The 27,444-nt window shown below is 44.6% G+C and overlaps 4 protein-coding genes across 5 annotated transcripts; 2 read left to right on the top strand and 2 right to left on the bottom strand.

The window, feature by feature from the left end:
- The first annotated feature begins 440 nt into the window (after nucleotides 1–440).
- SRSF9 (serine and arginine rich splicing factor 9) lies at nucleotides 441–9,935 on the top strand. The gene is made up of 4 exons (XM_083373208.1): nucleotides 441–707; nucleotides 5,968–6,137; nucleotides 7,576–7,748; nucleotides 8,991–9,935. Exons 1-4 carry the CDS (start codon nucleotides 466–468, stop codon nucleotides 9,132–9,134), a joined length of 729 nt encoding a protein of 242 aa, XP_083229334.1. The 5' UTR covers nucleotides 441–465; the 3' UTR covers nucleotides 9,135–9,935.
- Nucleotides 9,936–10,900: 965 nt separating this feature from the next.
- GATC (glutamyl-tRNA amidotransferase subunit C) lies at nucleotides 10,901–13,663 on the bottom strand. 2 transcript variants are annotated; one of them, XM_083373209.1, is made up of 4 exons: nucleotides 13,489–13,663; nucleotides 13,102–13,268; nucleotides 12,658–12,761; nucleotides 10,901–11,776 (listed from the first exon to the last, which is right to left on the bottom strand). In XM_083373209.1, exons 1-4 carry the CDS (start codon nucleotides 13,585–13,587, stop codon nucleotides 11,715–11,717), a joined length of 432 nt encoding a protein of 143 aa, XP_083229335.1. In that variant the 5' UTR covers nucleotides 13,588–13,663; the 3' UTR covers nucleotides 10,901–11,714. The 2 variants fall into 2 exon arrangements, with proteins under 2 accessions (XP_083229335.1, XP_083229336.1); XM_083373210.1 differs by lacking the exon at nucleotides 13,489–13,663 and having other exon boundaries at nucleotides 13,055–13,482.
- Nucleotides 13,586–15,902, top strand: TRIAP1 (TP53 regulated inhibitor of apoptosis 1; the record flags this gene model as incomplete). The annotated part of the gene is given in 3 exon segments (XM_083373211.1): nucleotides 13,586–13,635; nucleotides 13,637–13,817; nucleotides 14,758–15,902. Coding segments are annotated over 3 exon segments (315 nt in total). The 3' UTR covers nucleotides 14,842–15,902.
- Nucleotides 15,903–19,987: 4,085 nt separating this feature from the next.
- Nucleotides 19,988–23,295, bottom strand: COX6A1 (cytochrome c oxidase subunit 6A1). The gene is made up of 3 exons (XM_083373344.1): nucleotides 23,140–23,295; nucleotides 21,578–21,717; nucleotides 19,988–20,232 (listed from the first exon to the last, which is right to left on the bottom strand). The coding sequence occupies exons 1-3, from the start codon at nucleotides 23,237–23,239 to the stop codon at nucleotides 20,152–20,154; spliced, it is 321 nt and encodes a 106-aa protein (XP_083229470.1). The 5' UTR covers nucleotides 23,240–23,295; the 3' UTR covers nucleotides 19,988–20,151.
- Nucleotides 23,296–27,444: the final 4,149 nt, after the last annotated feature.

Here is a 27,444-nt window from a genome sequence, read left to right as displayed (position 1 = left end):
GTCTGGAGGTTGGAAGTCCACATGTCTTCAAAGTTGCTAATAAGGTTGTGGAGCCCTGCCCTAAAATCGACGCCCGAGCCTCGGTCTCCCACCCTCCTCGGGCGTCTGCGGTTCCAGGCGGTGGCTCGGCCGGGCGGCCCCGCCGGGCCCATCGCGTACCTCAGGCAGGCAGCCAGCCGGCCCGGAAGTGACGTCCCTCGGCCGAGCGGGCCCGGCGCCAATTCCCCCATTGTTTTCGGGCAAGATGGGCGCGCGCCCCTCCGAGCATGCGCCCTCTGAGCCTGCCCGCCAGGCCGGGGCCGAGGAGGCAGGGCCTGCTTCCGGCGCGCGGCCGCTCCCTCCTCCCCTTTAAGGCGGGCGCCGCGTTCCTCTTTTCTGCCCTCCGTCAGGCGGCTGCGAGGGAAGGCCGCGCGGGCGGGCGGGCGGGCGGGTGCGGTGGCCGAGCGCGGGAGGCGAGCGGGCGCGATGTCCGGGGGCTGGGGCCGGGACATGATGGATTACGGGGGCGGGCCCGGGATGTCCGGCGGCGGGCGCGGGGGAGGCAGCGCCGGGGCCGACGGGCGCATCTACGTGGGCAACCTGCCGCCCGACGTGCGCGAGAAGGACCTGGAGGAGCTCTTCTACAAGTACGGCCGCATCCGCGACATCGAGCTGAAGAGCAAGCGCGGCCTGGTGCCCTTCGCCTTCGTGCGCTTCGAGGACCCGCGGTGCGTGAGGGGAGGGGGGAGGGGGCGGCCTTTCCCGCCCGCGGCCTGCCCGCCTCAGGGCTGAGGGAAAGGGGGAGGGGGCGGCCCCCGTCGGGCCCGGGCTGCGCCGCCCATCCTCCTCCTCAGCCGGGCGCGCGTGGGGGCAGGTCGAGCGGGGCTGCAGCCGGCTCCTCTGGGCCCCGGGTGAAGCCTCGCCGCCAGCCCGGGAACCCGAGGGCGGTGGGGAATCCGCCGGGATGGCGGACGAAGGACCCGCCGAGGAGGCTCAGCGGAGGACGGCCGCGCTTTCAATCTGCCCGCCTCTGGGGCTGCTCGCCTCTGGCAGCGTGCATGGAAGCGGCTCTGGAAAACGCAGTAAAGCCGGCATTTAAGCTCTGTCCCCAAAGGCAGCGAGGCCATCGATCCGTTTCCAAATATAGGCCGACTCTTTGTGTGTGTGTGTGTGTGTGTGTGTGTGTACACACGCACACACACATGTATATCACTTTTCCCATCCCTTCAGGTGATTGACAGGAATTCTAAAATTAGGGAAGCCCTAATTCCTTGGGAGGAAATGCGGCCTGGCTCCCAAAATAATTTTGGGATCTTTGCATCTTGTTTTGATCTGTATTGCAATGCTGCAAAAGCCGATTGTGGCAGACGTTCACTTTTTGATGTATTCTCAGTATCTGCATTTTTAATTGGGTAGGGTGGTTTTTACATACAGTAAATATGTTACCTATCGTTCAATATCAGTTTGGCAGGGTGGTTATGGGGGGGGGGAACCCTGTATATTCAATCAACCTTCAACAATCAATAGAGATAGAATAAGATGCTAATGGGCATTTGTACTGCGTAATGCAGCGGAATATACAATGTATTTAACCCCAGATTATTTTGCAGTCCTTGGAACAATCTTAAAAAGTAGTGGTGGTAGACAATCTTCCAGGCTAAGCTTGATTTGCCATTGACCTTTTTGGGGAGTTTTGGGATGGTCTGTCTTCCAAGAACTGAACAGATTTGACTCCATTGATTCTGCTTACCTTTCTCTGGACCAGCTAGGTGCTTTGACTCTTCTAGAGTAATAACGATAATAATGGTGATGTAGTGGTGTTTCTTTGTTTTACAGGAGCATCTTGCACAAGTAAGCAGCTCATGGGTTCAGTCTAGTAAGTCTTGTGCCAGAAGCATGAAGTCTTCTGTGCCCTTTAACAAAGGACTTCTTTGGCCCATGTTTATAATACAAGCATAGTGATTTTTTTTAAAAAAACCCAAAGTTAATTCTGTTGAAATATACTGCTCATATGAAATAATAACCTTGGACATTTTAACACAGTCCTGTGTACATTTATAATGGCTGTGCTGTTCTTTTTCCACTATCTTCACAGTTTGACCCAGGCAAGGAAAACACTCAGTCCCTACAGTCTATTCATTATAAGAGCAGATGTTTTTGCCCACATCCACCTTGCCTTGACATGCCCTCCTCAGAGACACTGAAGTTTCCATTCTTGAACCTTAAATGCCCCCTCACTTTTTTTCCTTGTGAGATTGCTTAAACAACTCATTCAAAATGGGAATTGTATGTTGCATTTCCTATGTGCTTGTCTTCTACTCTCTGAAAAGGATAGTTTTCTTTGTACAGCATGCCTCATCTTGTTGTTAAAAGCTATATTCTACTTAGAAACTAGCTTTTTCAGAAAAAAAAGTACCTAGCAGTATAATTTGTATGCTGCAGTATTATCTCTTAGCATCCTGTAGTTTTGAAATGAAAGAGCTGCCACTCTTTCACCACAATGATTTTCCACTCAAGAAACAAAAAAATGGGAAGCAGCAGTGTTAGGTATGTTTGCTGCCTTCACTTACATATAAACAGGTGGGATAAAGAACTTATAACAACAGTTACCTTACAGAAGTTGCTTCTTTCTATTCCTCATATTCTAAAATACATTCCGTAGCTTTTAACTTGCAATGATAAGAGTGTTAAAATAGTGTTTCCTTTTTAGGCTACAAGTTAAAGAAAATACAGACTAAATATGTCATTTCTACCTTGGTCATGGTCAGTCAGAGAAAAACAAATATAATATGGCCCATTTGTTGCTAATTCTGTACAGATAGAGGTCTGGATTTAGTTTTGATTATTGTTTGGAGTGTCTGTTGATCTGGTACATTCTAATCACTTACAGAGTACTTGATAGCAAAATAGGATAATATGATTTGGATTCCACCCAATGAAAAAGTAATGGAAATACTGTGGCCAATTTTTAATTAAAAATCTTTTTCCTTTTAAATCTGTGATAACAGTGGCTAGAGTGGATAGGGATTCAGTTTAACTGACTTGCAGGTAGTCCTCAACTTACGACCACAATTGAGCCCAAACTCTGTTGCTAAGCAAAATAGTTAAGTGAATTTTGTCCCATTTTATGACCTTGGCATAATTGCAAAGTGAATCGCTGTGCTTGTTAAGTTAGTAACACGATTGTTAAGCGAATTTGGCTTCCCCGTTGACTGCTTGTCAGAGGATCGCAAAAAGTGATCGCGTGACCCCAGATACATAACAATTGCCAAGTATCCAAATTTTGATCATGAGACCGAAGAGATGCTGTAATGGTCGTGTGAGGACATTCATAAGTCGCTTTTTTCACTGCCATTGTAACTTTGAGCGGTCACTGAATGAATGGTTGTAAGTTGAGGATTACCTGTACTGACAAGTTTTGCTATGTAGGTGTAGCAGAAACATGGACGTGGATTCACCAGTACGTATTAAATTTGCTTTGAAAGATACAGCTTTCTGACTGAATATTTTTTAGTAGGTAATGTCATTATACTTCAAATGTAGTTTATTCAATTCCAGATTTGAATCCAATTCTACTGTATATTTGAATGGTTTAAATACCATTTGTTACTCAACACCACAGCAGCCCACCCCCACCCCCCAAGGGAGATAAGCCCTTATTCTGGACTTCTAAAAAGGCATTGAAATGGGGCTCTACGGCCTCAAGTGGGGAGTGCAGAGGAGCACACAACTGAGGGGCTGGTTAGTGTTCCCTCCCTTTGACTTTTAAACTAATTTCTAACATTTTAAGCATCCTTGCCGCTTTTTAAATTCTAAATTTTTAAATTTTCTATGCTGTTTTTATATTTTAACATTTTATTACACACCACCCTTTCTGAAGGAGATGGGCAGTTCAAAGCTGCAAAAAAACAAAGATTCTCTGCAGATGAAGATCTTGGATTTTCTGAGTGAAGAAATGGAATGGACGGAGCCAGATAAAAAAGCCACTCTATCTATAACATGGCAAAACTAAGAACAAAGAATGGCCAAACACCACCGTCACCCTGAAATTGGAATAAAGATCATACATTTGATAAAAGTAGCCTTGAAAAATTAGTAGTATTGGCCTCTCAATAAAAAAAAAAAGTTTAGAATGTGTCGGGACCCACCCCAGACCACGTCTTAGGAAGACAAAAACTCTTAGAGTCAGTTCTAGTCCAAAAGGAATTTTTACTAGGACATGCTTGGTTGTGGGAATACAAGACAGGACTTAGTATTGTTTTACAAATTTATTTTTTATTTATTTTATTTTAATTCCATTTATATCCCGCCCTTCTCCGAAGACTCAGGGCGGCTTACAAGCTTAGCAGTATCCTTCATTCTATGAAGGCTTTATAGAATGAAAAATTGAAATTTTATAAAGGGTACCCGGTTCAACCCCCCCTTCCCTCAACCCCATTTGGTCAGCCCCCATCCTTCTACTTTGTGTCATCCCTTTCAAGTGGGAAAGGAAAAAAGGGACTTCGAATCTTTATGGTTATTGCCTTCTTCCTCTCCAGAATTGAAAGAAAACACAAGCCAGAAGCCTTCTTCTCTAACCCTCCCTTTTGATTTCCCCCCCCCCCCTTCAAAAGGTTCCCTTGGCCTTTGAAATAACCTAAGGCAGGCTGAATCCACATCCGCTCCTCCTTCCTCCGGAGATGGCAGAATCCATGGGGGGGGATAATCTTTTAAACATACATTTATGACTGTGATATAAATGGATTCTGACAGAATGATTTATAGAACGAGAGTTCAAGGGGCCTAGCAGTCCTTTTACTCCAGCTGGGCACCCAGAACAAACCTAAATGGATGGCCATCCATCTTGGGATCAGAAGTCTCTGTTCTTAGTATCAAGAAGTCTCTTCTAATTTTTTCAGCAAAGTTTAGGATTTAGAGATAATGAAACTGTTAATTGTGCTCCTGACCAACCTGTGAAAAGGGAGAGATTTCTATTCCAGATAGATCTCATAAAATAAAGCAGAATTATTAAATTTGGGCCTTGAGTATTGGGATCTATTAAAGCAAATTGAAATTTGCACTGGTTCTTTTTGTCCATCTCTGTTGTAATTTTGAACTTTGTTTAGTTTACATTTAATTATAAGTATTTGATTCTTTTTATTTATAACTATATTTAGGTCAGTTCATTCCAATTTATGGAATATATAATCATTGTCTCCCATTTTTAACTTAAATGACGAGTTCTGTGGTTATCTCTAGTGAATGTCGTTTTCCTTTCTACCCCATCCAGAGGTAAATTTGAATGTTTTTCTCTGTGGAGGCAGTATTAATTGAGCTGATTGTCTTCTTCATAAATTTGATGATGATTGTTTCCATGCACTTCTTTTGAAACTGTCATTTAATTTATTAAACATATTTATGTAGCCACCCACTCATACACAGCACATTAAAGTAGATTTATAGAGAAGCTATTGTAATTCCTGAGGCAGTTATACCTTAAATATTACATTTTGCTAAAGTATTATCTTCTTGAATACACAAGAGACAATAGTGTAGCAACTGCTGATTTTCGTAAAACTAATAGCAGCTTCTGTGATTATGTACTTTTAAAGCCCCAAATTTCTCAGTTCTTTTTTGAAGAATAATCTGCATTGAGGATGAATAATATTTACAATCCCTCTTTTATGCTATGGTTTTTGTTGAACAAGAGAAGCAATTCTGTCATTTATCAATTTCACATGTTTGGCTTATTTCTAAAATCCTGACAACTCTGAAGTTCATATTTTTGTGATATTTCTAAAACTGCAAACTTTAATCTTGAAACCATTTTTGATTTAATCAGATAAATTTGAGCATTTGCTGATGCCTACCAGCTTAAAAACTACCAGCTTCTAGCTCTTTTAAGCTTGTATTTCAGCATTTTGCACGCTGCAACATTTTCAAAACCCTTCACGTTTTCCTCAGAATGAGGGATAGTGGTAAACACGGCTACATATTGTTTGTTCACAGAGATGCAGAAGATGCCGTTTATGGGAGGAATGGTTACGATTACGGCGAGTGTCGTCTGCGTGTCGAGTTTCCCAAACCTTCCAGAGGTCGGGGTGGAGGCTTTGGTGGGGGGCCTCGTGGGAGGAACGGCCCTCCCTCACGACGATCTGAATTTCGAGTCCTTGTTTCAGGTAGGTTCCCTTTTAGAAGTGACTTCATAGTGACTGGAATCCCTCCGATGCAATCTCCAGTTGTACTGGAGGGAAGATTATCTTGCTATTACCATATTATATGGTTTCTTTCTTAATACGGAACCGGTCCCTATGGAGGAGCTTTTTAGAACTGCAAAAGGACACTATTCCGATTCAATCCACGGAGGACGTCTTGCTTATGGAGTCGTCATGGTGAATGGTGAGCAAAAACGTCTCCAGATGGAGGCAGGAGTTGAACTCTCGGATGCAAAAAGGGACCACTATATGGGCGGGCAAAGGGAAGGAAGAAAAACTAGAGATCAGTTTTATAGTGTTCACGCCAGAAGGAACAGGCCTTAGATGGTGCTGTGCAATCAAAATGTGTCTTATTAAAACCTGTGAATACAGCTGCACAATATTTGTGTCCTTTATGAAAGGCAATTGACCCGAAATTAGATCCCCTCTATTCAGAGCCTTATGGATTCCTCAAAACAACCTTGATATACCTGGAATAGGTGCCTGTGTCTAGTGAGTTGGGAGACAAATGGAAAAAGTCTTAATCTCACTGGAAAGGAATGGAAGTATTTTGGAGGTTTTGCCATGGTGATCAAATCTCTGAAGAGAATTCAGCACGCTGTGGCCAAACATATGGAATGGCCACTTAACCCATAAAAATATTGCTAAAAACTAAAATAAAATGCCAAGGAGTCTGCATGTTACTGTGGCATCGTGGCTAGAAATAGGAGTATTCTCGGTGAGGAAATGGCTGAATGGCAGTCCCTTCAATTTTGCGGCAGGACCTGGAGACGGAAAGGCTCAACCCCAGGTGTAAGCCTGGGAGGGCAGGGAGGACATCTGCCCTGGCTGTTGGCTTGAAGGGGAGACCTTGCCTTACTAGAGAGTGTTGTGAAGCGTTCTTGAAAACTGCCAGGAAGCAGCAGCATGCTATAGTTTCTTCTGAATATGCTGTGGAACAGGGAACTCACTTCCCTTTATCTTTACAGCAAACTTGTGGATAGTTAACACAGGTATCCTTGCTTCGCTGCCCAAGGATAAGCTATTGGAATCTAAGGACCCAAACACTCTTAGAGTGGGACCCTCATTCTTGGATGGGAATCTAATTTTGAGTACATGGAGTACAATCTATCCAGTCAGAGTTAGGGGTGACATTAAGTTTACACTGGACAAATAGGAGGATTCCTCTGACTACCCAGTACTTTGAATCCTAGACCTACCTAGGAGACTGCCTTGCGGACACGGAGGGCTCACCCTTTGGAGTGGAACTTATTGCTGTTCTGCGGACCCTAATTGTAGCACTGACTCTCTGGAATGAACAGAAACTGAGGAAATGGTGGAGCACAGCCATGCCTGGCGTAGCCTCAGCAACTAGTGACATCTCTTTACACAATCTCTTGTGTTTTGTGTTCTCACTGCTCAGGGCTTCCTCCATCAGGCAGCTGGCAGGACCTGAAGGATCATATGCGTGAAGCTGGTGATGTATGTTATGCAGATGTTCAGAAAGATGGAATGGGGGTGGTTGAGTTTCTTCGCAAAGAAGATATGGAATACGCACTGCGTAAACTGGATGACACCAAATTCCGATCTCATGAGGTGGGTTCCTGCCTGTGGGTGAAGAGCATGTGCGTGTGCCAGTCATGGAGGAACATACGTTAACCTGTCCTTTTGTGATGCTTTCTCAAGAGGCTTCTGAGCACAGTCTAGCAGTAGTCTTGGAAATGGTGGCTTAAACTTTATAAGATTAAGGGTTGCCAAGGCTGTCTGAAACCTACCCCATGACGGTATGGTTAAAAACACTGAAGCAGAAATTAGGTTTTGTGCTTTATTCCTGGAAAATGAGCATTTGGATTACTTGCTTTTAACATCTGAGCAAGTTGATTTCATTTGTCATTCTCCCATTGACAGCCAGTGGGTGAACAAAGATGGCTTACCAGCTGATTGTTTCAATAAGTTTGCCTTCTATTGGCAAGCTGAAATGGTATTTCCCAGAGGAGCAGCTGTGTAGCTCTGTGGCTTACTTAATAGTAATCTTCCCCACCAGTGCTTGGATCTTCCTACTTAAGGTGGTTTGATCTCTACTATAAACCAGGTTATTATTCTTGGGGCATTGCTACTACGCTTGCAACCACCACCTAGTGGCTGGCTTGATCTTCAACCACCCAGTCAATCACAGATGGAGGCTGTTTGTTATGGAATTTTCTTCAAGAATCTGAACTGCAGAAACAGAATTAAGTTAAGATGGACTGGTGAGAGTTCACCAAGACCTTTCCTAATTGTGCTGAAGGACTTCACTAGCCTGCATCCTCTCCTTCTGATAGCTTAACTTTGGAACGTGACATCATCACCCTTCTTAGTTACAGAACACTGCAACAATAATTGCTAGCTTATTGCCAAGCACCCAAATAGCCATCATGTGACCACAAGGGCACTGCAATGGCCACAATTACTAGGAACAGTCATAAAATCCCCTTGTTCAGTTCTGTCAAAACTTTGAACGGTTGCTGTAAGAGGGTTGTTCAACAAGGACTATCTGTAATTATTTTTGGCAAGCTTAATGCAATAACTTGACAAGTACTCAGAATCCTTCTCCTGCCCGTGATGGCCTACGCAGCCTAGCTGTTCTGTAACAAACTCTTTCTCTGCAGACCTGACGGGCCACATCTGAATTGGCCTACGGCAGCAATAGGATTTAACCTGCCTGTATACGAAAACTCTTCAGTTCTGAGCCACTTTGTGCATTGGTTTCTCGTCTTCATTTTTGGCATTCATTTATTCATAACACTGACCGCAGGATGTTTGTGCCAATCTTTGGGTTTTCTCTGTTCTGAATTCCAGGGTGAAACAGCCTATATCAGAGTTTGTCCCGAAAGAAGCATCAGCTACGGCTACTCGCGCTCCCGTTCTGGTTCAAGGAGTCGCGACTCTCCATACCAAAGCAGGGGATCACCGCGCTATTCTTCGCCCTTTAGGCCATTCTGATCGCACCCAATAGGGACTCGTAACAATGTGAACTGAGCTTGTCATTTCTGCTCAAAGAGTTTACATTCCAAAACGGATGGATATAGTCTTTCGTAGGAACCTTTTTGGTTTTTGTTTTTCTTTCTATTCAATAAAATCTTTTTTTTTATGACAACTGTTTTTACTAGGGAAGTGTTGGTAATGAAGTATTATGAACCATTGCCACTTAAAATGCATTTTATTTGGAAAATGTAAGTTGTTTTTGCTTTCCTTCTCAGTGAAGGGACTCATACATGTTAATAGTTTGTCTGCTGGATGGGCTTTAAAAACAGCAGAGCAAGGACTGTTGGTGGTGTTTTGAAATATATTCCAGTGTTTCTGTAACTCATAAGTGGGAGGCTGTCTTTTTGCATAGTCAGGGTAGAAAGTGAAGATAAAACAGCTGACCCTGGTTTTAAAGTTACTTTCTTACTACGTTAAAGAAGCTTTTAAAAAGTTTTTGCTCTCTGCAGGTGTCATACTGGAAACATCAGAGAGATGTTTAAGCTGTTCTACTATAACGCCAGTGCAATTACTTTTACTGGTTGTTTTAATATGTAGTTTCAGAAAAATTTTTTATCAAGCCTGGAAGGATTGAGAGAGCAGGTTTAATACAATTTAGCAGAAGCTAAAAATTTTGAGAAATGTACTAAGGAGGGTGTGTTCCGTGCTTCTCACTAATTGCAAAATATGTCCAATTTTAGCATTTCTTGGAAGTTTTATGGAAGTCCCATCGTTAATTTGATCCATAAAATAAAATGGATTTCAGTGGTTTTGTGCTTAGTTAACTTGTAAAATGAGATGTTTTATTTGAATTCTGTGTCCGTAACTGTCAACATATTAAGAGCTTATAAGGAAAGATTTGTTTTAGCCAGCTTGCTAGTTTAGGGGAAATGCTGCCAATCTAGGCTTTGAGAATCATATTTTGAGATTTTGCTCATATGAATGGCTGCAAAGATCTAGTCCCAGGTCTTCTATTGAATTAATACCTTATTGCATCATATTAATAGCTGCAGTCATATGATCAGTGGGAGAATAAATGGGAGAATAAAAATAATACCATTTTGGTATCAAATGGCTTAAGCTGCTTGTGTTGTATATGAAATACAATTTATGTACAATAATAAAATAAGTATGTAGCAACATTTGGCTAGAAAAACACAGCAGTATATGTCCATTGCAAAATCAAATGTGGCATATTTGTCAGAAAGTCTGCTTTGCTTACTAAAGAGTGGCTGGAGTTCCAAATGCGCCGAGTTAAAAAAAAATGGCTTGTTTGTGGCTTAGTGATTAGATACCCTTAATGTGGTTTGTCTGCACTTATTTTGCATCCTGCAGAATAGCATTACATGGATTTTATTGAGGGGAGATGAGATTTAAGACTTAACACGCCAATTTCCTTTTAAAATAAACGTCTCTCCTGAATTGGACTCTTTTCTCTGCAAGGTTTAAATGCCTCCACCTGCTCTCCATAAAGCACAAAAAAATAGCTGGCCATTTTTGGGCCTTTAGATGCCATACTAACCATAAAATGCTGTTACTGGGCGCACAAAAATTGTATGTCCTAGACATGAGTAGAGAGGTTAGCCTAAACATCATCCTTCATCTAAAAAAGGGCTACACTTCTGTAGCAACTAATTCCCTTCTGCTCTAAAGACCATGAAAATTGTTCCTCACAAATTTAAATGCCATATCATATCTTAATACACAGTACCACACCTTTTCTTCTGCAGTAATTAAAAACAGTATAAAAGCAATTATACATTTTATTCAGTTTTCCAGGAAAATATTTTGTTTCATGACTGAACAACTGTATTTGAATTCACAAAGCAAATTTTTGAATTCCTTTTTGCAGAACGTTCTGCCCTCAGTAATACGTGGTCCTTCTTTTGTGTTAGGATTTTTGTTCAAAGATAGTACATGTTTTGTTTATTAATGTCTGCCAGCTGTAGCTGACTCAGACCTCTATTTCAATAGTTTTATACTTAAGCTTTAAGCTACAACAGTTCTGGATACTTTTCATGTTCCTCCTGGACTGACTGAGCAGTGCTGGTCATTATTTGCTCACAGCAATTCAGTTTATAGAGGAATTGTTGCAGTTATGGCCAGTGTTGCCTCTATATTCGCTTTCCCAAACTTTCTAGAGGTTTGGGCCTATGAACTTCCCCATTTCATGACTTTTGATCATGGTCTCTTCACAATTATGTGTCTCTTTTGGTGAAAAGAAATTGGAATTTGCTGATGGAGATTCAGTGATTAAAATATTTAAACACCATAAAATGTACCAGTAAACTTGTGCAAAATTTTAATGTGATCAGAATTCTTGTATTCTAGAACTTAAAAGAAGTTCTAGATATGTTCACACACGTTTGTGTTACTCTTTCCTAAACCATGCAGCTCTGTAATTAGTATTTTTGTCTCAGCTAAGCAACACCAGTCATTTCAGTTCCTGTTCTGCCCCCCCCCATTACATGAGGTACCTGATATAGAAATTTGATCTAGATAACAATGCACAATGTGTCTAAAAGCAGTTGGTGATGGCATTTCAAGTCGAATCTTCTATTAAGCGTCTTCCTTGTGAAGAAAACTATTTCTCTCTTCTACCTTTGGCAGAGGGATGTTACCTAGTACAAACAAAAATTGGCAGGAATAAAATACTTTGATAGTTTTGTTATTTTCTATTAGAAATAAAAATTGATGGTCATATTATCCGATATATCATTCAGCTACCGAATATATTATTTTATGAAGGAAAAAGGACTGGTTTCCAAAGAAACAAGCTTCAATTGTGCTCTTAATTGTAAAAATGAGCTTCAACACCTTACAAATTTTAAACGGAAAATGTCAGCTTTCAAGGATGTTCATTGCACAGTTCTTTGTGTTGCTTCAAACATACTACTGACCCAATTATACTCTGCAAAATAACTGAAATTAAGAACACGCAATATTGAATTCAATAATTTAGGCAAGTTCCCAAAATCCAGAATGGTATTTCTTAGCAGAGATACAATATACCCACCATTAGGTAAAGGTAAAGGTTCCCCCGCACGTGCGTGCTAGTCATTTCCGACTCTAGGGGCCGGTGCTCATCTCCGTTTCAAAGCTGAAGAGCCAGCGCTTGTCCGAAGATGTCTCCATGGTCATGTGGCCAGCATGACTAGGCGCCAAAGGTGCATGGAACACTGTTACCTTCCCACCGTAGCAGTCCCTATTTTTCTACTTGCATTTTTATGTGCTTTCGAACTGCTAGGTTGGCAGAAGCTGGGATGAGTAACGGGCTCACTTGTTACAGGCACTCGGGATTCAAACTGCTAACCATCTGATTGACAAGCTCAGCATCCTAACCCACTGAGCCACTGTGTCCTTTTATACCCACCATTACTGCCTCCTATATAATGAAATTGGATGCTAAATTCTCTAATGTACTTCTGCATTCACACCGTGAACAAAGCGTTCAAAATTCTACAAGGTGGACTTCCCTGCCCGCGCCCAGCAAAACGTTTACCTGGTGGAGCGGTGAAATATCCTTCGACCGTCTTGGCAGCGTTATTTAGGAGTTCCTCCGCGCAATTCCCTTCCGAGACGTCGTCTTCCCTGAGGTAGAGATGCCTGAGGAACACAAAATCATTCGCCATCGATCAGCCTGCCGGGAAGCTTAGAAACCCGGCAGCTCTACCACGTTTCCCCCTGCGAGGCCAGGAGAAATTACGCAGCTTGCCAAGCCTAGCAGGGGCCGCGGGCGCAAGGCGGGCCCGCTTTTCCTCAGAACGGGGAAGGATTCAGCAGGAGCGACAGCCTCGCTTGGCCGGCCTTTCGCCTGCGAAAACTCTCAGCTGCTTCTGAAGGGGCGACGAACGGACCTAAACGGCTTCCCGAGGAGGCCAACTCCGCGTTGGACAAACCGGAAAGCCGCCAAGCGGGGCACGGCCGGGGGGCTCCCGATAGTCACCTGTCTTCCAGCACCGACTCCATGGGCTCGACCCCCTCGGTGTTCACGGCTCGAAGCTGTTCGGCAAAGGCCACCGCGCTCTCCAAGCGGCGGACGCCCTCCCAGTCGCGGAAGTCCACCAGCGCCAGCCGCTCCAGGTGATCCAGCAACTCCAAGGTAATTCTGGTCTGCCGGACACATTGTTGTTTGTTTTCAAACGGCGCAAAGAAATCCCGGCAAGCTGCGGGGCCGCGCTTGGACCGCCGGGCGCTTAGAAAAGGGACGGAGGGGGATTGGCGGGGACGCCTTTCATTCCGCCGGGAGAGCCCCGGGGAGAAGCGCCGCCGCAGCCCCGAAGCGGCCGAGGGGACGGCCTAGCTGCGCCCTCCCGCCGCCCCGCTCGCTCACCCGGCCGGATCCGGCGTCCCCCGCCGAAGAGGCGCCCCTCGGCCCGAGCGCAGCGCGCCAGGCGCTCCAGCCCCTCCGGGCCCAGCTGGCGGCCAGCATGGGGACGCGCCGCTTCCGCTTCCGGCGCCGAGGCGGAAGTGACGCGGGTGGCCCGCGGGGCGCTGCGTCAGTCCGCCATGAACAGCGTCGGCGAGGCCTGCACGGAGCTGAAGCGCGACTACGACCAGTGCTTCAACCGCTGGTTCGCCGAGAAGTTCCTGAAGGGCGAGGCCGGCGCCGGGGGAGACCCCTGCGTGCAGCTCTTCAAGCGCTACCAGCTCTGCGTCCAGGTGAGGCGGGCCTCGCTGGCGGAAGAGAGGCCGGGGCTGCTCCGGGGAGGCTTCCCCGCCGAGGGAGAGCGGAGCCCGGCGTCCCTCGACCTTGCTCGCTGGAAGACGGGCGGACTTCAACTCCCAGAATTCCCCGGCCAGCAAGGGAGCGAGGCCGAGAGAAGCTCCGCCGAGCCTCTTCAGCGGGCGGGAGCGGCCTTTCCAGCGAGCGCCTCCCCTGGAAGCGAGGCTGCAGCCGGGCGCTTTGGCTTGCCTAGCGGGGAACCGGACAAGCAGAGGCTGCCCGGTTGGGCTGCTGCACGACGGCCTTCCCTGAGTCTCAGCTGGAGGTTTCTGAACTAGGCTGAAATGGGGTTGGGGGCCGGGGGCTCATCCTGTCCTGCCCACCCGCTTCGGGGAGCGGTTATTAAAAGGTTGCCAAATGCCTCGTGAAAAAAGGGGAACTAGGGAGGGCTCTGTTTGCAGATGCGAAAACAAATTATGCTCCTTTTCTGCAGTTTGGTCATTTATCTTGAGGTTGTCCCGGACTTTTAATTTAATTTTTTAATTTTTTTTAATTTTAATCCCATTTATATCCCGCCCTTCTCCGAAGACTCAGGGCAGCTTACAATTTAAGCACAAACCAATGTGCTTAGCAATAGCCTTCATTCTATGTATATGCCTGCTTATTAGGGCTTTTGCCCCCCCCCCCAAGCGGCATTATTACAAAGTCAGCTTAATTGCCCCCAACAATCTGGGTCCTCATTTTACCTACCTGGGAAGGATGGAAGGCTGAGTCAACCTTGAGCCTGGTGGGATGCGAACCTGCACTAATTGCAGGCAGCTGGTGTTTGCAGGAGGCATTAGCCCACTGCTCCACCAAGGCTCCTTTTAGTGTTTACTATGTTTGTTTGAAGCTCCTTGGCATCTTAAGAATATCTTTCATTTATTTCCCTTTCAGAAAGCTATTAAGGAGAAGGACATACCCATCGAAGGCTTGGAATTCATGGGCTCCAGCAAAGAAAAGTCCGAGAACTCTTCATAAATCTGATGACACATGCAACCTCCTCCCCCCCACCCCAAAGACTATGAAAGAGGCAAACTAAAATGAACTGGCTGCCAAACAAGGAACTCACATTAATATTGCTAATGTGGGTGGGGAGATACAGGGTGCTGTTTCCTTGCAAGGTTTGTCTCATCAATCTAGTGACCGCTGCTTCGTTTCCATTGTTACTGGGAAAGGTTTTATCACGATTGCCTGTGTACAGTCACATGAGAAAGTAAATGCCCCTATTGAAATGTTTGACCAAGGACACAATATAATATATATCATGCGCTATTTAAATCTTTTGGACCATTGTGAATTTAAATAAATATAAATGCAAATTTTGCATGTAGAAAAAGTATACCCCTCTTTATCACTACCTCAAATGCCTAAAAATAGGGTTTGAGTAGAACATTGTTGGAATCTTGGAGGAACCTGTCTTTTTAAAGCAACACCCTGTGTTGCTGAAATGTGTGGCGTCACCTTGCCTACCTTGAAAGAATTCTCAGAGGCCTTCCAAAAGGTTATAGAAGCCATTGAGCCTGGAAAGGGTTTTCAGAGATCACCAAACAATTGAGCAGCAATCATGCCAATGATTATCCACAGGTGGAGATTTCAAAAACAGCCAATTTGGCCAGGCCTTTGGTGGTCAGTGACCAAATAAAATGACTCATTGTCCAGCCTAGGGTGTCTCTTTAGCTTCACCCCAAGTGCAAATGCAAGACCCTGAAAGAAATCCCTAAGAACCTCAGAATTTTATCACGTGACCAACAGGTAACTCTTCACTATTGATGTTAAAGTGTATGGCACTACCATTAGAATGAAGCTGCACAAATTAAATCTATATGGGAAGTGTGCCAGGAAACCTTTGCCCTCCAGAAACACCATTAGGACAAGACTATTTTCCTCATAAACACCTAGATGTTGTGCCCTGTGGCTTGGACAACTCTTGAGTCTAAACAAGCTGCTCCAACTCAACCAGTGGAATGTCAGCCTGAGGAGACAGCAACCCATGAATAGTCTAAGCCTGTTCAAAAGTATCCGACTAACTGGAGCAGTCAAATCATTTTTAATTTTAATTTAATTAAATTAAATTAAATTAAAATCATGAGGTGTGCTCCTCCATCAAACACTTGGCAAGTAGAGCAGACAGCGGAGCTCAATAAGGCTCCTTCTCAAATGGGTATGCCTTAATTAAAAGTAGTTGGCTGCAGCCTAGCTTAACAGGCGGCTCTGACTCACGGAAACAACTCTGATTTCCTGCTCTGTTATTCCCGTGTCTTCTGCTCACGTAAGAAATCTGAAACCCTAGGACTGGCTGAAGAGCTTGATTTACTCAGACCTCTGGACTGAATCTTGCTCTAGCCTGTCCTGTGGAGTGAGGCTACTTAGGCGAGTTTTATCTTCAAAGACCCTGATTTATGTTATTTTTGTCTGCTGAGGTAAATTGCTTATCACCAAGCAACTCTGTGTGTCTTTGGAACCCAAAATGGAACATTAGGCAAAGAAAAGAATTTATGGAACAATTTGGACAGTTAATTGTCCAGATAGTGTTATTTGGCTTCAGTATAAGAAGACATAGCAAAAAGAGTTTGGTATAGTGGGGAAAATGCTGAAGGCACGTTCACCACCTTGAGTTATTTATGAAAATAATAAAACTGGGATGAAGAAATGTGAATAACAAATGAAAATACCGTTATTTATATATGCCCTGTGAACCGCCCTGAGTCCCTAGGGAGAAGGGCGGTATAGAAATCAAATAAACGTAAACGTAAACGTAAAACGGATGAAGAAATGTGGTGAATAACAAATAACAAAGGACAGCAACTATTTGTTCATTTTTGTAGCTGCCTGTCTGAATAATTCACAAAGTTAAAATTTCACAAGAACCCAACACCGACTGTAAAGCACAGTGGGGGAAACGTTCTGGTTTGGGGCTGCATCGGGCCCGAGTAGCTCCCCATGAACTCTGGACACTTGAGGGTCATGCGAGAGCGTCTCTCAGAAGGTTGGGGCTCAACTGGACCATGCAATGTGACCGTGAGCCTAAACCCCACGGAATACCTGGAGAAAGGGAGAAATGGGGGGGGGGGGTTTCTGAAGTGGCCAAGTCAAAACCTGGATCTGAATCCCACCAAGATGCTGAGGGGGGGGGGCGGTTTGAGCTTGGCTCTGCATGCAGGAAACCAACATCCCCAGCTGAAAAAATTCTGCATGGAGGAGTGGAAAGAAATCCATCCACCTTAGAGACAGGTAGAAATGCCCACTTGAGGGAATGTCTGCCAAAGGGGTTAGTGGTGGGCCTTGGAGCTGTGGGGGTGGTGGGTGGTGGGAGAAGTTCCTTTTTCCCACAAGGAAATGGCCGTATCTGCTAATTATTGCAGAAATGATGGCAAAGTCCATTTTTCATAGGCTATTTTGTTCAATTAAATCATCTATTGTTTGAAGATAAAATATTGGCATGTCCACATAACTACATGGGGTATATTTACTTTTTCACATGACTGTAGCTCATCACCTTCCCTGTATTGGCCAAGGCAGGTAGATCAAGGCTAAGCAACATATTTTGGGTGTGTGTGTGTGCTGTGCTTGTAGACAATTTGTAGCTTGCAATTCCAACGTGTTATGTCCCAATAATAAATAAAATGAACACTTCGGAGGGGGCAGGTAGAAGTGTTGTGAACTCCTGGATCAGTTGCCTCTCTTGAAGAATTCTGCCTGTCTGAATAAAAAGGAGCGCTCCCATCTGTCTGGCTAAGGCCGTGTGGATGCCCTCAGGCCCTCTGAAGATGCCACAAAGACAAGATACCCTTGGTATAAAGATCCCTCGCACAGGCCAACAGTACAGCCACATACTGATACTGCACTTTGGTTACAGATAATACAATGAGGGGAAAAAATATTTGATCCCCTGCTGATTTGCCCACTGACAAATAAATGATCAGTCTATAATTGTAATGGTAGGTTTAACAGTGAGAAACAGAATAACAACAAAAATCCAGAAAAACGCATTTCAAAAAAGTTCAAAATAAGTGAAATTTATTTGACCGCTTCGCAAAACATGACTTAGTACTTGTTGGCAATCACAGCTGTCAGACATTTCTTGTAGTTGGCCACCAGGTTTGTACACATCTCAGGAGGGATTTTGTCCCACTCCTCTTTGCAGATTTTCTCCAAGTCATTAAGGTCTCAAGGCTGATATTTGCCAGCTCAAACCTTCAGCTTCTCCAGATTTTCTATGGGATTACGGTCTGGAGACTGGCTATTACTAAGCACATTGGTTTGTGCTTAAACTGTAAGCCGCCTTGAGTCTTCGGAGAAGGGTGGGATATAAATGGGATTAAAATAAAAATAAAAATAAAAAAATAGTCCACTACAGGACCTTAATATGCTTCTCCTCTGACCACAAGACTTTCACCCAGTTCTCTGAATCATTCAGGTGTTCATTGGCAAACTTCAGACAGGCCTGTACATGTGCTTTCTTCAACGGGGGGGGACCTTGCGGGCACTGCAGGATTTCAGTCCTTCATGGCGTAGTGTTACCAATTGTTTTCTTGGTGACTATGGTCCCAGCTGCCTTGTGACCATTGACAAGATCCTCCCATGTAGTTCTGAGCTGATTCCTCATCATACTCATGGTCATTGAAACTCCACAAGATGAGATCTTGCATGGAACCCCAGACCGAAGGAGAGTGACAGTTATTCTGTTTCTTCCATTTGCGAAAAATCACACCAACTGTTGTCACCTTCTCACCAAGCTGCTTGGTGATAGTCTTGTAGCCCATTCCAGCCTTGTGTAGGTGTACAATCTTGTCCCTGACATCCTTGGAGAAGCTCTTTGGTCTTGGCCGTGGTGGAGAGTTTAGTCTGATTGATTGCTTCTGTGGACAGGTGTCTTTTATACAGGTAACAAGCTGAGATTAGGAGCACTCCCTTTAAGAGACTGCTCCTAATCTCAGCTTGTTACCTTTATAAAAGACACCTGGGAGCCAGAAATCTTGCTGACTGATAGATAGGGGGATCAAATATTTCACTCATTAAAATGGAAATCAATTTATAACTTTTTTGAAATGTATTTTTTGTTGTTATTCTGTCTCTCACTGTTAAAACAAACCTACCATTACAATTATAGACTGATCATTTGTCAGTGGGCAAATGTACAAAATCAGCAGGTGATCAAATATTTTTTTTCCCCTCACTGGATATCCCACCACCAAGATCGCTATAGGATGCAGTCACACTCTACAGCTATTTATCACATTGTGAATTTTTTCAAGCAGTACTGGATCACAGATTTGAAAGTGACTTCAGGGATCTTGAAGTTTATCTGCTTGATTTGCAAAACAATTTTGGACAAAGGGTTCTTCGCTCTCTGAAGACTTCTGGCGAAGGGAAACTTAAAAAAAACTATTAGATTGGCTGATAGCTGTGACTATCGAGAAATTCCTCCTGGTATCTAATCAAATGTACTTACTCAGAATCTAGTTTTCAACATACTGATTCTGGTTCTGAGCTCAAGGCTATCAAACTTCAAGTCTGGCCCCTCTTTTATATGACAATGGTTTACAACTCTGAAGCCTCCTATCGTATTTTACCTCAATTTTCTTTCTTTTCTTTAAGATAAACTCACCTAGGTCTTTCAACTATTCCAAAGGCTTGGCAGCTCTCCTCTGAACTTACTCCAGTTTTCAGTTTGTGTTTTAAATTGGAGCGCCTAAACTGGGAAGACTATTCTAAGAGAAGAGCAGGGACTTCTGCAATGTGAATTCTATGTTCCTGTTATTGCATCTCAAAACAGCACTTGCCCCTTAGTAGCTGCACTACACAAGTCAGGTCTAAATATTGCTGAAAGAATTAACCATCGCAAGATGAATCATTCTGCTTTCACTAAAATGACAGGTTACTCATTATCTTGTCAGTTTCCTTTCTGGAAACGTACTTCTTCAGAAAATAATTTGTTCTAATACCAAGCAATCTTGACCGGTATCCGTTTGTATCACTTATCTTAACAAACTTGAGCCCGCTGCTTTCCCGCAAAAACAGTGCTACTTAATTTTTAATCTATGAAACTCAACAATGCCCCCCTTTGTGATAGGATAATAGGCAATGATACAAAGGTTTTTTTTAAAAAAAAATCAATGAAAGATTTGACTAGAATATTTTTATTTCAGGAGACTTCTACAGGAAGAACATCAACTGTGAGAAGTCAGAATAAACAATGTAGCATATGCAGATTATGGTCCCAGCTTCAATTCTGGTCCAGCTACCTTTAATGGTCCATGCTGTGGCTGTGGTCCACTTGCCTAATGGTCACTCTTCATAGCCAGTTGGAAGTGCATTGACATGTGGATTATGGAAAAGAGTATGGTTCCCATCACCCCAAGGGAAGGGCTGCGAAGAAAAAAGAGGTGGTAGTTTTAGCTTCCTAAATTACATAAATTAAGATCTCTGTGATGGCTTTTTGACCAGCAAAGTGGCAGCAGCCAGCCAATATTATCTCAAAAAGCTAAACGTTGTAGACGAGAGAGAGAGAGAGAGAGAGAGAGAGAGAGAGAGAGAGAGAGAGAGAGAGAGAGAGAGAGAGAGAGAGAGAGAGAGAGAGAGAGAGAGAGAGAGAGAGAGAGAGAGAGAGATGAGAAGGCAAACTACTTCCACAATGCGGCCAAGAAACCTGCATGGATATTTTCAAGAGATTACCAGGGAGCCTTAAGTATGGTAGGTGATTTTTAAAAATAATTTTCAAACATCAATTCTTGAAGATGTTGGCAAGCTGAATGTGCAGAACAATAGTTTTGTTTGGCAATAATGGAAGGATTTTTTTTAATTTGGCATCCACTGTGGTATATATCAGAAATAAGTGGAACTTTTTCTATTTTTGTCAATGTGGCTCAGACAGCAATTGGTCCAGATCATGCACAAGGACTGAATGTACAATAAATCAACAAACTGGATGAGAAACTGATTTTTCTGTAGTTGAAATGAAGCTCACTTCTCATCAAAATTTAGTTGTGAACTTTATATATTTGCCTCACCCTTAAAATTTGTTGTGAGCCAATAAGAGTTCAGGATACTATAAATAACTATAACCAGTTTCCCAATAGATAGGCAATGTAATTCTCACCCTACTTCAAAACCCAAGTGTAGGAGAGACTGTTATAAGAAGGGAAATACGAGTAGTCCTCAGCTTACAATTGTTCATTTAGTGACCATCTGAAGTTACAACGGCACAAAAAGTGACTTATGACCATTGTTCAGAGTTACTTTCAGTACCCCCATGGACACGTGATCACAGTTCAGACACATGGCAACTGACTCATGCTTATGACAGTCGCACTGTCCCAGGGTGTCCTGTGATCACCTTTTGTAACCTTCTGACAAGCAAAGTCAACATTGAAGCCGGATTCGTTTAACAACCACGTTAACTGCAGTGATTCACTTAAGAACTGTAGCAAGAAAGGTCTTAAAATGGAGCTAAACTCACTTAACAAACATCTCACTTAGCAACAGTAGTCTTGGGCTCAATTATGGTTGTAAGTTCAGAACTACCTGTATTAGATAAGAAACAATGGACATCTAGGTCCATGAGTCATACAAGAGCCGAGGTTGCCTACCCCTGGTCTAGGCCATGCTTTTGGGATCTGATCCAACCCATCTAAACCTCAGTTTTTGCAGCTGTCTGCAAATGACTCTCAACAGTCAGCACAGAAGAAGTCTAGAAACAATGCAAATTCAGTACCTTGGTCCGGATGTAAAGATGCTTGTAAGGAATAAATTCTGGCCTTTCATGATGCGTTTCTCTTTTCAGGTAACAATTTAGCTGGCAGATAGCAACGGAAGGAAGAGCAACCACAAAAGACAAGATTTTCCATAAACGATCTAATTGATTGAATTCAAACACAAGCAGAAAGTCAAGGAATGTTCTTTGCAATGAATGAAAATACAGGACCAATAGAATCAACTATCTGAGCCTTTTAATTCAATTTACAGACAGTGCAATGAAAAAGTGCTGCAGGATAGCTTATAACTGAACTTTTTCCAGTAGGAGGAAAAAGTGCAAGATGCTTATTAGTTTGGAGTTACTTTTTGATTATAGAGCGGCCCAATTCAGAAAAAGGTGTTAAGCTAAAATTGGGCTGCTTTGTGCTTTAGCATTTTCTATGACTTGGCCAGGACCTAATTTTAGTTCCCACATAGCAATTCAACAAAAACATATCTAGACCAGGAAGTTCAAAGCTCAAGCCACTGCTGCAATAACTTCCTGCTTAATGCGAAGATAATTTTTTCTCCACCCCAGCCCCTCCTTTCCATTACCATTTCCAGAATATTATCAGCAAGAGAAATCCAGGTAAAGAGTTAGGGTTAGGGTCGGTATTTTACAAATAGATGTCCTAAAGATCAGTCTCAAAATAGTAATTTCTGGAACAAAGATAACTGGAATCACATCTTTATCTGTGTAATTTAGCGTCTCACATTTCCCCCATTTTACGTTATTTAGATTTCTTAGAGCCAGCCCACTCCCCAATAGTCTGCAGCGCCTGCTGTGAAAATGCTTCCTGTTTTAATGAGGGTTTTTTTGGGTGGGGAGGCCCTAAATAGGTGTGTAAATATAACACAAGAAAGAGTTCTTGCCAGGGTCGTTTTGGCGCCACGGCTATATTCACACACACACACACACACACCCCTCACCGAACTGGTTTACTGCATTAACCCGTCCCCCAGATTCAATGTGCTAAGCACATTGTGCTTTAGATTGTAAGCCGCCCTGAGTCTTCGGAGAAGGGCGGGATATAAACGGGATTAAAATAAAAATAAAAATAAATCCCCTCAACCGCGGACTAGCTCCACGGGCTCAGTTTGCACAAACGCGCCAAGTCGTGAAGAGCTGACCACGTTCAGCGCATCGTCCACAGGCTGCCCCTCTAGTCCAGGGGTCGGCAACCTCGGCTCTTTTATGACTCGTGGACTTCAACTCCCAGAATTCCTGAGCCAGCTATGCTGGCTCAGGAATTCTGGGAGTTGAAGTCCACGAGTCATAAAAGAGCCGAGGTTGCCGACCCCTGGTCTAGTCCCAGGCAGCACCGACCCCGCCGGGCGTCGCCCAAGGGCTGCCTCCGGGAGGCGGCGAGCGGAATCTCCGGCCGCGGTTCGCCCAGCGGGGATCCTGGGCCGTGCGAGTGGCCGTCCAAGCTTCTCGGGGAGGGGGCGCCTGGCCTACCGCGCCCCGCCGGCAAAGGCCCCGGTACGAGGAGAGGGAAACAAGCGCAAGGTCACCCGGTCAACCCGCCCGTCTCCACGCACCGGTCGCGTGGTGCTTCTCCGGCTCCGCCGCCGCCGACATTGCCCGCTTCCAGCCCGGCCCGGCCCTCAGCCGCCGGGAGAGACCGCCGAGCGCCGCCATCGCCACCTTCTCCCGCGTCCTCAGGAGGGTCGCCCGGAAGCGGAAATAGAGGGGCGGGCGGGCGGTGACGTCACGGCCCCGCCGAAAAGACGCGCCCCGCAGCCGGCGTAGACTTTCCAAGAAGAGTGGCGCGCATGCGGGGTGCTTCCGGGTCCCTCTCGAGGGCGGCTGGGCTGGCTGAGGAATTCTGGGAGTTGAAGTCCACAAGTCATAAAAGGGCCAAGTTTGAAGACCCCTGGCGTAGAGTCTGCTTGATCGCTCTGCTAAACTGAGAAACCCAAAGAACAAATTTGGAAAACGGGCAGAGGGACATATAACAAAAGCAGAATGTCAGATAATGGTCATGGGTGGGGCATGTTGTCAGGAATGTTGTCCCAGAATGAGCCGAGGCTCGCCGCAAACAGCAAAACATTTTCAGAGGATTCTTGAAGGATGTGCTGAGCGAGAAGAAAGCCCCTGGTAGGAGATGGTGAAAGAGACAATTAGGAGAAAGCCAAACTGTTTAATTCCAACTTTGCATCTGCCTTTTCACAAATGTGGCTGAGCCTCTCAGAAGCTGGGCCATGCGGGCACAAGAAAAAGGCAGATCAAAATAGGCAAGGAAGCGGCGAGAGAACCCCGGAATGAATTCAACTCGCTGGATTGCATCCCAGGGTGCCACTAAAAGAGCTGGGGGTTGGCAGGGGATACTGACAGTGACCTGTGAGCTCCTGGAATGCAGGAGGAGAGGCAGAAAAAGGGAGAAGAACCAATATTGTTCCAGTCTTTTAAAAAGGGGGGGGAAATGGAACCAGGAAATGAGCTTAACAGTAATGCTTGGGAAGGTTCTAGAACAGAATATCAAACAGTAGATTTGCAAGCAAGTCTCTTGCAAAGGAACAAAGGGATTGCTAAAAGACAGAGTGGTTTATTAAAAATAGATCATACCAGACTTGTATTTTTCCCCAAAGTAAATACATTTGTAAACCAAAGGGATGCTGGGGATGTGGTGTACTTATTTTATTTATTTATTTTTATTTTTATTCCATTTATATCCCGCCCTTCTCAGTAAGGCATTTGGGAACCGTGTGGAATGGATGGTCCCCAGTGCTTTTTGTGTAAAAGAAAAAGGTGCTGGAACTCACACATGTCATACAACCTGCCTTGCCTACCCTACCAGGTTCCATCCAAAAAAGGTGCCGGAACTCCGTTCTGAGCCTTCTATGACAAAAAAAAGCCCTGATGGTCCCACAGCCAGATCGATTCCTGGTTGCTCAATCAACCTTAATAGATCTTGGTCTGCATGGAGGAACACATCTGATCTCTGCCTTTTTCTTTTCAGCATTTTCATAAATGACTAGCCAATGGCACAGAAGTGATGCTCGTCAAATTTCCAGACAAAAAAAGTAGGAAGGGGATTGCTAACGAGTCAGAAAACGGGCTCAGAAGGCCCTTGAATATTGGCCCCTATCCAACAATATGCAGTTCAGTTGTGAGAAATGTAGAGTTGTGCACTTAGACAGGAGACATCAGGCCACAGAGCCAAGACAGAGAGTGCTCATCTCACCAATCCTACAGGTAGTTCTCAGCAACCACAACTGGGGCTGGCAACGTGTTCATTAAGTGAAGCAATTACTAAATGAAACTGTGACGTGCTGCTTATGATCTTACTTTAGCTTTGCAGACATGTGAAGGTCATACATGAAAGAATTGGAAGTAAAGTTGCTTTTTCATGACGGTCACAACTGCAAATGTTTGCTAAATGAGGCAGTCACTAAATGAGAACTGCCTGTACTTCAGGAGTTCCTAGCTTGGGAGGGGACAGAACTAGATGACCTGTAAAGTCCCTTCCAGTCTCGGTATTCTATGATTCTATGGTTAATCCAAGTACAATACCTCGAATTAGTTTCTATATTAGTGCAACAATGGGAGATAAACAAACAAGCATATAAAAACACAGCCTTTCCAACAGCAGAGATATGGGAAATAAGTAAAAAGATAAATAAAAGAGACTTAGAAGACAAAAACAGCATAGAAGAATGCTGAAATATCCGGGGCACAGATCTCTGAGTGTTGAAACTTCCATAGAAAGAGCATTGAATTTGTATCAAGACATCCGATTTTGCTTCATTGCAATTTGATATTTTTATTGATGTCACTTCACTAGCACTCAATCAAAAGGTGCCTTTTTTCCTATTTGTATTCTGCTCAGAGAATGTCGTTCTTGAGATGTCCAAAAGTGCTGTGAATGAAATATACATTTGGGGTCTGCAGTGATTCAGGATGAGGCAGAAAGGGGGCTAGGGAAATGATAAGATAAGATAAGATAAGATAAGATAAGATAAGATAACCTTTATTGTCATTTGTTTTTATTGTGGGCACAACGGCACACATCAAAAATGAAATTTAGTTGCCTGCTCTCAAAGTGAAACACATACACGATACACACCTAAACATACTATATACAACATATGTACAGACCAGTGATGGCGAACCTTTTAGAGACCGAGTGCCCAAACTGCAACCCAAAACCCACTTATTTATCGCTGGGTGCCAGGTGGGCGTGGCCCACTGGGTGGGCGTGGCTGTGATGGTCATGGAAGATTGGGTTGGTGTGGCCAAGGTGGGTGTGGTCACCTCAATGTCACTCGTGGGGAGGGACACCTGTGGGGGGGCAGGGTTGGGGGAGATCCAGGGGGTCTCTGGTAGGTGTGGCGGTAGGCAGGAGGCTCATCCTGCGGGACAAAGCGAAGTAGGGCGGGGTTACCATTGCGATGGGGCGGCTGCTGCCTGACACCATCGGCTCTCGCACACAGAAGCCAGCGAGCGCATGGGGGCCAACAGTGTCTATCAATAGCCACAGCCTGCCAGCCCCTCCATCGGTGCACTCTGGGGCTCCACAGCCCATCGCCAGCAGTTCAAAGAAGCCGCCTCCGAGATGGATGGTCGGCCGACAGCTGAGGAGGCGATGCAGTGGGTCATGCCTGGGAAAGGGTCGGGGGGGGGGGAGGGAAACCAGCCATGCTGGGATGCATCCGGCCACGTGGAACCTCAGCAGGTTAGCATGCGGCTGGTTGAAGAGGGACAGTTGCCACCTCTGAGGCATGGTGCGGGTGCCCACAGAGAGGGCTCTGAGTGCCGCCTCTGGCACCCGTGCCATAGATTCGCCACCACTGGTATAGACCCACACCCCTACATATACATAACAAATGAATATTAAATACTGTCCATCTTGAATACATAACGGAAGGAGGAAGCTTGAGAGTTCACAAGGTTAATGCTGTATGGAATGAAACTATGGCTGAATCTGGATGTTCTGCTGCGGATACCACAGAGCCAAAATCCCCCCAGAAGGGAACAAGGAAAACGGGGCGTGAAGAGGATGTGTAGTGTCCCAGATAATCTTACGGTGTGGGGATCTGATGGTCCATCTGTCTGCAAGTCCTGAAAGAACCACATCGCCCTCGGTGCCCTGCAGTTTTTCTCCGCAGGTGGACTCTGATCCAACTCCAGGTTGGGGGGGGGGGGCGCACAGGCTGCAAAGCCCTGTGAGATATTCCAGTTGTTGTCTCCTTCCTAGTCCGGGGAGCAGGTAAAGACTGTTTAAGTTTGTTTGTTTGTTTGTTTGTAAGAATTTAAATAAATGCTTCCCAAACTCTCCCTTCAAGATGGGGCAGGCAGCTGGCTGGCTTCCTTGCGAGGTTGCCATGACTTCCCCTTTGCAACTGGAATTTGGTGGGATGGCTTTCGGCAAACTGCACTCTTAATTTGAATGGCAAATTGCTTAGAAACAGTTTCTCACTCTCTCTAAGATTAAGGGTGAGGGTTAAAAAGGAGAGAAGCTGATGAGTGAACAGATGAACTGCGTAAAATGTAACTGCAAGTTACATTTTATAAATTTTGTTACCTACAGCATGTTAACAGTAGGATGTTGCTATTAAAGGAAGCTTCTGGATTAGGTTTCAATATCTAAGAGGTGGAATAAGACGTTGACCTTTAATTTCTTGCTGCTGAGCCAAGAAAAGGGTTATCAAAGCCAGCTGAAGAAAACGTCACACCCATCTTCACATAACTTGCAACACCCAAAGAAACGCACAGTATTTCAGTTCAAAACAGTGGTCCAGGAGCCACCAACTGCTCAGACTGCTTTCCCACAACAGGTTCCTGGTCCTTCTCATGTTTGTGACCCCAGCAAGAATTTATCAGCATCGTCAGAAAAATCTGTC

This window comes from Vipera ursinii, assembly GCF_947247035.1.
Source record: "Vipera ursinii genome assembly, chromosome: 14".
NCBI lineage: Eukaryota > Metazoa > Chordata > Lepidosauria > Squamata > Viperidae > Vipera > Vipera ursinii.
This window is presented reverse-complemented; position numbering and strand designations above follow the sequence as displayed.